This window comes from Nicrophorus vespilloides, unplaced genomic scaffold, assembly GCF_001412225.1.
Source record: "Nicrophorus vespilloides isolate i.1.1-1 unplaced genomic scaffold, Nicve_v1.0, whole genome shotgun sequence".
NCBI lineage: Eukaryota > Metazoa > Arthropoda > Insecta > Coleoptera > Silphidae > Nicrophorus > Nicrophorus vespilloides.
In genome coordinates, this window is record NW_017096193.1 from 1 (window position 1) to 11256 (window position 11256).

At 36.3% G+C, this 11256-nt stretch overlaps 1 protein-coding gene and 1 pseudogene across 1 annotated transcript; both read left to right on the forward strand.

Annotated features, from left to right (window-relative positions):
* Positions 1 to 2959: 2959 nt before the first annotated feature.
* On the forward strand, positions 2960 to 5790 carry LOC108569978 (annotated as a pseudogene).
* A 2099-nt stretch (positions 5791 to 7889) lies between these two features.
* Positions 7890 to 8222, forward strand: LOC108569979. The gene has a single exon (XM_017931777.1). It carries the CDS (start codon positions 7890 to 7892, stop codon positions 8220 to 8222), a length of 333 nt encoding a protein of 110 aa, XP_017787266.1.
* The last annotated feature ends 3034 nt before the right edge of the window (positions 8223 to 11256 follow it).

Consider the following 11256-nt stretch of genomic DNA (forward strand, 5'->3'; position numbering starts at 1 on the left):
CTATTTGTAAAAGTTATATCAGATATTTTACAAGATTAGTCGAAGGGCGTAATGTCAATATCTCATTTCAATTATTCATACGTTTTCTATTTCATAGATTTATTTATTTAATTATTTACAAAATCTTCAATAAATAAAAAGTGTCTGCGACTAACATTTTCTTAGTAGTTATTTAATATATTGTTATGTATAACCGTTATTGTTTATATTATGTTAGCCCTTATTATTTTATATATGTTTATGTATGTAAGTCGTTAAGACTTAGACGATAATTGTGTAACGACTATTCTTAATCACTATTGTTAGTCAATATGTTGTGCACAAACTCAAAGGCACAATAAATAATAACCTCTAATATGTACATCTTCCTAATCACTTAATTATTAGGGAAAGTTAGGTACTATCTTCCCTTACCAAGTATTGTACTCCCCCCGTACTAATACACTACTATATAACAGGATGTTAAGCTAGTCGCTAGTCCAAGTTAGTTTTAGTCTTAGAGGAGAGTCCTCCCGAGTCCTAGTTAGACTGATAAGAACCCTAGTAAGAAACCTATCAACTGGAATCTAGACATAGAAGTTATTAATAATCTTATAGTGAATAATAAAGTGTTTATTATCATAAAAACTCCAACTTCACCTCTAGCATTTCTTAAAAACTCCACTAGGACTCAACAGCGACATAACTACGAGATATTCCACAGTGACCAGAGATATTTGACATGGACACGATACGGGACACGACAATATATATATATGAGTTTACGTATTATTATAATAACAACAACAAATTATAATATTTTGAAATATTTATTAAAGTTTTTAAGTTATTTCTGCACACTTTTGAAAAAGAATATCGAGAATTAAAAAGAAATCATATCAGTTTTTCTATCTAATTAAAAAAATCATACAACGTTGAAATATATGAATGTTTGGAGTATTTTGTATATTTTCGATTTAAAATATATATATATATATATATATATGTTTGCATATAAATAGAAGTGTCGGAGTTGTGGCAAAAGGGTGAGAGAGTGGAAATAAAAAATGCTTGCTGGAAATGCGAGGAGGATGGAAAATGGCATAAACTAATAGTGAAATTATGTACGAATAATTCCGAGGGCTTTAGTGTCCCAAATGAAATTCATATATTTTTGTCCTCCTACGATATATATTTGTTTTTTGCTGTTGGTTTGTTTATTATTCCGCATCCGAACCGTAGCCCGTTTTGTTTTTGCACCCCATATTCATACCGAAGCCATTACACAAATATTCCATTTACCCTTTCAACATTTTATTCACGACCAAGCTACTAATTATTATTCCATTTTCAACCCATATTCCATGATTACAAGTTTTAATTACTAATTAATAAAATTAATTAAGAAATACTAAAAGAAAATTATAGTGTTTATAATAACAACATTTATAACTATTATCGGAGCACCACCATCTCTTTAAATAGCATCATCACTTTTTCAAGACATTTGTTGCAGTCAGCTTCATTCTTTTTGTTTTAGTTGATGTGTTTGTCGCAACTTTCAGAATCAGAATGATGATGTTCACATTTTGTTTGCAAATTATATATCAAATTTATTAATGTACCTACACTACCCGCTCCATTCAAAAAGGTGAATTGAAGTACCAATTTTTTCAGTATCAAATAATTCTTTAATGCTATGACCAAAAAAGAAAGAAGAAATGATGATTGGATCATAAACATTACATTACATTTAAAGAGAATTTACAATCTTTCATCAAATTTTACAATACATCATGTAAACAATACAAATGTTTTCTACCGGTAATTGTATTAGTTTCGTTTTTTTCAAGTTTTTTTTTTCATAAAAGACATTTTATTCCTATATTTTTCTTTCAATTAACTCGGCGTTCACAAGTGTGCACTGCTTAATTACGGAATATCAAATTTATCTTCAAATATTGAAAAATAAATGAATTTTCATGAAATCTTTGGTTGGTGCACATTTATCAGGCGTTTCTAAAGAATATTTTTTGAGAAAAAAGAAACATAAAAATTTTACAAAAAAATAATTTTAAATTTTGCTTATATTTTTTTTTGATTGTTAGGATGTATATATTTATACGAGAGCGACGCAGCTCTATTCAACCGTCGGTTCTTTAACTTAGCAAACCTTTCTTCTCGACACTAAAAATTATAGTTCTTTTCTGCATATTTACATAGAGCTGAATACTACTGACGACCAATTTATCTGTGATTTCTTCTTGTTGTATGTTTTCTCTTGTAAATTACTCAAAATTGGTACTGGATATTGAGTGGGCACTGGAATTAATATGTGAATGGGTACTGGTAAAGTATCAGGAAATTGAATTGACATATTATTCGCTATTGGTACAGTCATTTGAGCCGGAATTGGTACTGGCAATGATAGTGCAAGCAAATAACCACCAACCATACAAATTGCCTTGTGGTTGAACTATTTGCACATGCATTTGAATATATTCATATATACAGTGATCGTTATCCAACTTACTGCCCTGTACATTATCCGGGCCCCATCTTTTTTTAGAAATTGGTTTCATTATATTTCTGGTCAGTCTTAATCTCATGTTGTCATTTTAGTTGCGAATTATATATCAAATTTATTGATGTACCTTTACTACCAGCTCCATTTAAAAGGGTGAATTAAGGTACCTCTTTTATTGCTTATGCAAAAATTAAAGACTTATCACGAGCAGATATAGTTTTGTTACACCTAATTATATGTACTTATATAATAGTTCTTCTTTTTAAACATCAAAAGATAAAATGATGATAGGATCATTATACATTATATTACATTTGGCATTTTTTTTTAATAATGTCAAAGATAATTTTGGTATATTAATGAATAATAAAAATCAATATAAATTATTAAGAATTATTATCACATTTAGAAGTGCATAGAGCTAATAAGTACTGATGACCATATGTGCCTTGTTCGGTTCGCTGACTGCATTCACTTCTCTAGCTGCGACATAAAGCATGTCAGAGAAACCCTGTACCTGTTTGCGTTCGTCTGTATGATGTTAGTGTCTATTTCTGCGACAGCCAACCTGCTGTTGATCTTTCAGCGCTCGTCTATATATCGGGCATAGCGTGTTGCCTGTCTGATGTCCCGCTAGACAGCATAGCGGGCAGTACGTTGCCGATTGGCAGTCCTTGGCCTTGTGGCACTCCTTGCTGCATCTCAGGCAGTACCTCGTTCTGTCAGTGCCAGTGCAGTTTTGTGCTCGATGGCCGACGTTCCAGCACCTGAAACATCGGAGAAGGACTACGTGCTCCCTTACTCTGCAGGAGACCAAGCCGATCCTTATGCGGCCACATTCTATGACTTTCCTTCCTGCGGCTTGTGGGATTTCGGCTGTCGCTATTTGCTTCCTCCCCTGTGCAGGTCTTATGTTTTTGACGCAAGCATCCGTCCCTGCCGCGGCTCTCAGTGCAGTTTCCACCTCACTGATGGATGTTTGTTCATCGAGGTCTTTGGTGCAGACAGTGATCATGCTCTGCAGCACGCATGGAACACGCTGGTTAATTACAATCCGGAAACTGTGAGCACAGATTACGACATGGCAGATAGTCTGTACTTCGAGGAGATCTCTTTCGAGGTCGTCATGGATATTTACAATATTGAAAATCCGACTGGAATCATATTGTTCATGGAAGGACAATTGCCAAACAACATAGCCATGGATCTCCATAGGCAATAGGCTAGAATATTGGGAACATCTCTAGATTCTATTGATGGATCAGTCCTTGATATGTCAACTTCCTGAAGGGAAGGGGACAAGGTAGCACCACGTTTGCAGCTAAGCTTTACATGGCCGAGGCCGCAAGGTCCCGAGGGAGCTTACGGGCCTACTCAAATTCGCGAGGGTTAGCTAAAACCCATTGCAGCCATGAGAACCGGCTTCGGTCGCTATCTATCCGCCTACTCAAGTCAGGATCTTGAGTGCCTGTGTCGGCGCAGGAAGAAACCACAGAGGGAGGTACCTGCTCTCGCAACACCACGCCGCAGGTTCTCAAATGACCCCGCTTGCTCGCGATATTGGGCCTACCACTGCCAACCACGATTGCATCCTCTTTCGGGATCCTGCCCATGCCGGGTTGAGGAGGGAGACTCTACTCGGAAGCCGAAGCCCCTTCCGATATCCCCCCCATGGCTCCCCGGCCCCGTGGATTGAGAATGTATATCCCTCGCTCAATTAGCGAGGTCGACAGGCCCGAAAAGCTGCCTACCGATACCCCCATAGCTAGGGATAGGTCGGCTAACCTGGCTCGGGATGGTGGGACTGCCGAAAGCGAGTCAGTTCTCCAATCTTTGATTTTAATTTATGAGAGATGAGAGTGGGGGCAAGCGCGGCGCTATAGTTTTGTTTACTTTAGAGAACGGCGATGACTATTTTCGACGCCATTGTTTCAGCAACGTTTGTGATCTGTGGTACAGTGTTCAATTTTAGTATTTTTGCAATTATCCTAGTTTGAAAGACGATATCTCAAATATTTATTATGATTTATTTTTCTGTATAACAATAAATTACATTTCTTTTTGGTTTGTCTGTATTGACTTTGGTTTCATTTTAGAAATACATCTCAATAATTTATAAACGTATTTATTTCCTTATCCACTCTAGTGCCCTAGTTCCGAGAAAATCTTAGGTTAGGTGAAGTTGCCCTAAGGTTTTATGTTTAAAAATATATACAAACAAGTTTGTTATATGGGTATTTTCATATCCAGTGGCCTAGGTCAAGTTTCTGTTAGAGGTTTTTTTTTAAATAACATAAAAGCAATTTTTTGGTGATATCGGTATTTTAGTCAGATTGGCGTTGTTGTAAAGGTGGCGAATTCATTAACTAGCGACTTTAGACCCCCTCTTAGCGCACATCATAAAAAATAAAAAAGCGAGAATGGCTGTTTGAAAGTCTTACTCGTACTTAGTGGTGCGGTCATGAACGTGGCGCACTCGAATCAAGATCTGGAAACTTACCTGAACACAGCCAGCGACGTCAGTAAGGAGCACCCCGTCGTCATTTTCAAGTTCATCTTGGAATCCAATGAGATCGACGTGGATGCTGTAGCGTGCGATGGCGTTATCCTTTGCATTGCCGTATCCGAACACGTGGAGAATGCTGGAGTTCACTCAGGAGATGCCACCTTGGTCACACCACCACAAGACATCAATCCCGAAACTCTGATGAAGATCAAACAGGTTTGCAAAGCAATCGCAGCAAACCTGGAAGTCACCGGACTTCCAACATGCAACTCATCGCCAAGGTAACGCAAACAAACAACCGCAACCTATGACAAATTTACTTACATAATATTTCTTAATTCTAGAATAACGATTTGAAAGTTATCGAGTGTAATGTGCGCGTCTCCAGGAGTTTCCCGTTTGTCTCGAAAACGCTCGATCACGACTTCGTGGCGATGGCCACCAGAGTCATCGTCGGGGAGAAGGTGGAGCCCGTGGACGTGCTCAGCGGTTGCGGAAAGGTCGGTGTTAAAGTGCCACAATTCTCGTTCTCCCGATTGGCCGGTGCTGACTTCATGCTGGGCGTGGAGATGGCTTCCACTGGAGAAGTCGCCTGCTTCGGAGACAACAGACACGAAACTTATCTCAAGGCCATGATAAGCACTGGCTTCAGGATCCCCAAAAAATCCATCCTTTTGTCCATTGGCAGTTTCAAGGTAAGATATCATTTGTTTTTGTTGTTTTAACAATATCAGGTAACTGCGAGAATTGAATATACACCATGTTTGAAAATTAAGCAGTGCGCATCATATATATTACTAAATGAGTTACTCTTGAAACTCAAGATTTGCTACAGTTACTGCAAAAATATCTTAAAATATTATTATAATAAGACTTCACAATACTCATTTAAATGATCACAAAAAGAAGGCCTAAATATTATTTTTCGTAAAAAAATAATTTTATAATTAAATAATATCTTTATCGTAATCAGAAAATAGTTCATTGTTTTATTTTTTTTATACGTTTGTATTATGAATGTTACATGATTTATTTATTTAATATATAATTTAATTAAAAATTGTCTATTTAAATAGATGTGGATTATTATAAAAATATATTTGAAACTGGGTCAAATATTTGAATTTTTGTATTACTAAGAACAAAAATAACATCATTTTTTACATCACGAATTCAAAAATCTTTATATTTTTTTAATAATAATAATAATTTATTGACCAAACATCGATACATAAAAAGAGAAAAAAAAAGTACAATTTATACATAAATAAATTTTAACATACAATAAAAATATATATACTAATAGGCTGGCCAAAGGGCGAACGATACTTTTTTAAATTTACATACATTTTTTTTTGCATGGAAATGAAAAATTATTTGCAGTATTTTTATGAACACGAAAGTAAGAACGGTACTTTTTTTGTACGTGTTTCGAGATTTTTATCATTTAAATATGTATGCATTCCTATTTCCTAATATAAAACGATAAAGCTACGTGACTGCACGTGAGATTAGAATAAAACATCAACAACAACAAAATTATCCGGTTTCAAATCATAATCTGTGTACAAATAAATCACGCTCTCATTTTCATTACATTTATTTCTTTAAATAATGATAAGAAAATATGTTGTATGATTGTTATTGTTATTCGAGGCAAATTATTCATTTAGTATAGAATTTCTTATTACGACTTTGATTTATTATAGAAATTACTTTATTATCAAATAATCTTATAATTTTTTCTGGTGTTTACATGGATTAAGTAGGCTAGAAGGCAGATGTCAGCTGTAAGGAAACGACTGAAAGGAGCCATCAAGGAAAGCCAGAGCAGAAACAACTCTGCGATGATGCAAATACCGACATATGGGGAGATGCCTACCAAATTGTAAAGAGGAAGTTGAAACCCAGAGAACCGATGGCAGGAATGACAGCTGAGAGAGCATGGCAGGTCGCAGATGCGCTTTTTCCACGGTTCGAAAACCTGCAGCCTCCAATCGAGACAGCAGAACACGCTGTTTGGACCATTTATGGAGATGGACCATTTATGGAGATGGAACTGGAGGCAGCTCGCGAACGCATAAAATAGGGAAAGCTCCAGGGCCAGATTGCGTACCAGCAGTGGTCACCAAACTCGCAGTGACGGAGTTTCCAAAAGCAGTGCTGGCTGCCCTGAATAATGCTGCACATAGAGGACACTTTCCAAGCAGATGGAAGACTGCAAAACTCGTTCTAGTGAAGAAGCCGGGGAAACCCATAGAAGCCCCATCATCATACAGGCCACTATGCATGATTGACCCTATGGGCAAGGTCTACGAACAGCTGATCCTTTCCCGACTGAAAGACGAGATCGCAAGATGCGGAGGACTGTCCGATAAGCACGGCTTCAGGGAGGGCAGATCTACAACCGATGCAGTCATGGCAGAGAACAAGAAGATGCTAACGCTGGATGTCAGAAATGCCTTTTACACCGTGGCATGGAAAGACATTACAAGCGAACATGGAAGAAGAGAGGTAAACACCTACAACGATAAGATAATACAAAGTTACCTTAGCGACAGAAAAATCAGAATAATGAGCAAATCAGGAGAAAAAGAGATGACCATCACTAGTGGCGTGCCACAGGGATCGGTGCTAGTCCACACTCTGTGGAATATTGTCTATGGTGGCGTCCTCAAAATACAGCAGCCGGAAGGGGTAAAGTCCTAGGCTGGCAGGAGAAAAACGAAACCAGTCACTTTCCCAGTCACAGACACTGACATTGCCCCTCAGAAGACAATAAAATACCTGGGCGTCACAATAGATAGCTACCTTTCTTTCGGAAAGCACGTAGCGAACGTGGCGGAGCGTGAAGAAGTGGCTACTGCAGCTATAAGCATGATGATGCCGAATATGGGAGGGCCAAAGAAACGTAAGAGAAGACTGCTGGGTACAGTTGCACAGTCTCTAATGCTGTACTCTGTACCAGCATGGGCGAATGCTATGCAAGTAGCAAAATACAGAGCGGCTCTGGCAAGAGTGCAGAGAAAGGGAGCAATAAGAGCATGCTGTGCATACTCGACCATATCATTGGATGCTGTGCAGGTCATTGCAGGAACCGTTCCTATTGAGCTACTGGCCAGAGAGAGACTAGAGCTCTACGAAGGCAGTAGGGGCGAAGAAACCAGAAAGGCTGCACGCTTGCGAACCATGTTAAGATGGCAAGAATAGTGGCGGGGCGGCACAAAGTCGAATGGACCAGAACGCTGATCCCAAATATCACGCAGTGGATTCGAAGGAAGCACGGAGAGGTCACTTTCCACCTGACGCAGGCTCTCTCGGGACATGGCTGATTCGGAAAGTACCTCCACCGGATAGCAAGAAAAGAAAACCCAGGGTGCTGGTACTGCCGGGAGGAGGACGACCCCGAACATACCCTCTTCAGATGTCACCGCTGGGCGACGAGGAAGCAAGATGCTGAGGCAAAATTGGGCGAGGTCATTGAACCAAAGAACTTGGTTAGCATCATGCTGGCGGGCCAGGAGAGATGGAACGTGGTGGCCGATTTCATTACGTCCATTCTCAAGCAGAAGGAAACCGACGAAAGACGGATACAGCGGGAGGAAAACTAAGCTCTGGGAGCTCAAAGTGCGCGAGTGACCACAATACGTAAGTGCGAGTAGAGTGAATGCGCAGGACATGTGCGCGAGGACACACCAGACTCTTGCAGACAGCAAATGGTTTATTTCCGGGTTGCTACAAGCATAGGTTGCTGGTCAACAGTAGTATGAAACTAGAACTATTACTAGGACTAGGTTCTTCCTAGAACTCACATGAGTCGCGGACTAACTAGGACTAACTTAAAATAACATAAGTGTCGTCTTATATGTAAGAGGACGTCCTGAATACGAAGTACTATTATAAGGGTAGGGGCTAATTTGCCAAGTGGGAGGTACGTCATAGGCGCCGGCGGGAGTTTTTATGTCTCCCGCTGCCGATAAGGTCTGAAGGGTGATATTCTTACAATTGTTTGGAAAGGTTAATTGTTCGTAGCGTAGTTTTTATAGTTGGCTGTCCGACTTTTACATAATCCTCCTTTTGAGACAGTGACCTAGACGGATCGTAAAAACTAGGAGAACATGAGAAACCCAGACCTGCAGAGGAATTCGCGAGTATTTCAAGATTTGTTCAATATTATTAAAAAAAATGTTGGTGGCGCCTAGTATTTTATCTTGCCAGCTCATATCGCAGCAGGAATTGGTTGCGTTTATAGTGAAGAGGAGGCAAGTCCGATACACACGAGAGGCTCAGAGAGGAAGACGATCGGTATGACCCCAACGCATACCTGATCCCCTGGTTATGAATTGTTTCACAAATTGCTAATTATTCGTACTTTATATTAGTAACACATCATTTGAAACAATAAATTTTATTATCATTTTGAAAAAATGTACTTTACAATTATTATGAAATTAAATTGTATAAAATATTCGTATTATTCCATACCAGTATTCGTATTAGTTCAGTTACGTTATCCGCGGTTGTTCTTCGATAACGTTGAAGACTTTTTTCACAAACATACATTTTATTCCAATATTTTTCATTGCAACTAACTCTGTAACCTCAAGTGTGCACTGCTTGATTATAGAACATCAAATTTATCTTCTACTATTGAAAAACCAATAATTTGAATCAAATAGAAGAAATCAGTACAAAATTTGAAATATTTGAGAAAAGAAAAACTTCAATTTGCTTATTTATTTCAAATAACAGAGGCAACCAAGTACACTCTAAGAAGTAAGCGTATTAGCATACAAAGCATATCTAAACTAAATAATCCTTACAAAACAATAAATTGATGGACATTTAGATTGAAATCTAAAAGATATGTCAAGCATATGATATCTTTGTCAAAACTTATATTATAGAATTATTAAGAAAGCCTAGAAAAGTATTTCAGTAGCTTATTGATCTACTTATATCAAAAGTCTATTTAAAGAAAATTATATAAAAACGTGAGAAAATTGAAAACGTTTTCTGAATGGAATAACAAAAGTTTTGTATTTAATTGGCATATTTGATGGTCAAATCATCATGTATAGTTTCAGAATAATTAAAAAGAAAAGTTATTGATGTGTTGATTAAATAATTGAAAAAGGAATAATAATATTTATTACAAAAGTAAAATTATAAAATAATCAAAACAAATCAATACAAGAAGAAAAGTTAAATCAAATGTAAACTAATGCAAAATTATTAATAATCATAACTTGCATCAAAAGGTAAGGATTTCAAAAATAAAATTTCAATTTTTAATAACAACAAATGTAACGACCTTTTTTAAACTTTATAACAATTACTGTAACTTATGGAGTTTTAAATTAAATTGTATGAAAATATGCAACAATAGATTTGAAATAAACAAACATGTAATAAGTATTTTTTTGATAAACCTTGACAATTTATTACAGGATAATAGCAAATAATACATACCTGAAATTATACTTATTGAAAGGGCCGTAGTTTTTATTTAATTTGCATACTTGTTGTACCAATTATCATGCATGTTTTTTGAGTAATTAAATAAGAAGTAAAGACATGCATTTTTTTCAAATTGTATAATGATTACATTTAAAATAATTGAAAATCTAATTAATTAGTATAATTTATAGAATTTTGTATCAAAAGAAAAAGATTTCAAGAACTATTGATTTGTAATATGTAATAACAAATAATACACACCTAAAATTATGCTGGTAAATATATATTCAATCGCAAGCATTAATCTTGATCTACTAAACTATCTGCTAGTATTTTTCTAATTACCCTGATAAAACACAAAATTGCAGGAAAAAATTAAATTAAAAAAACGCGGGAACTTATTACACAACCCAATATAATTGATGAACTAATATCAAATTATCGTTCATGATTACTAAGTAATTAAATAAAATGTACATGTGAAAAAAAATAATAACTATTGCCTTAACACTAATCAATATTACGTAAATCCAAGAAGTAGTTTTTTTTATTAACTTATTACAGAAAAACAACAAACACAACGAATATGCTAGTAGACTGATATATGTTATCTATAATTTGCATATTCGACATTCCACATAATAAGTGGTATTTATATAAAAATTAAGAGCTTATTGCAAGAGAACGGTAAATACTAAAAAATATGAATTACACATTGTTTTGTCTTTAATTTACGTATTTCAAATTCTATTTAATAAACGATAATAATACTAATTTATTGACC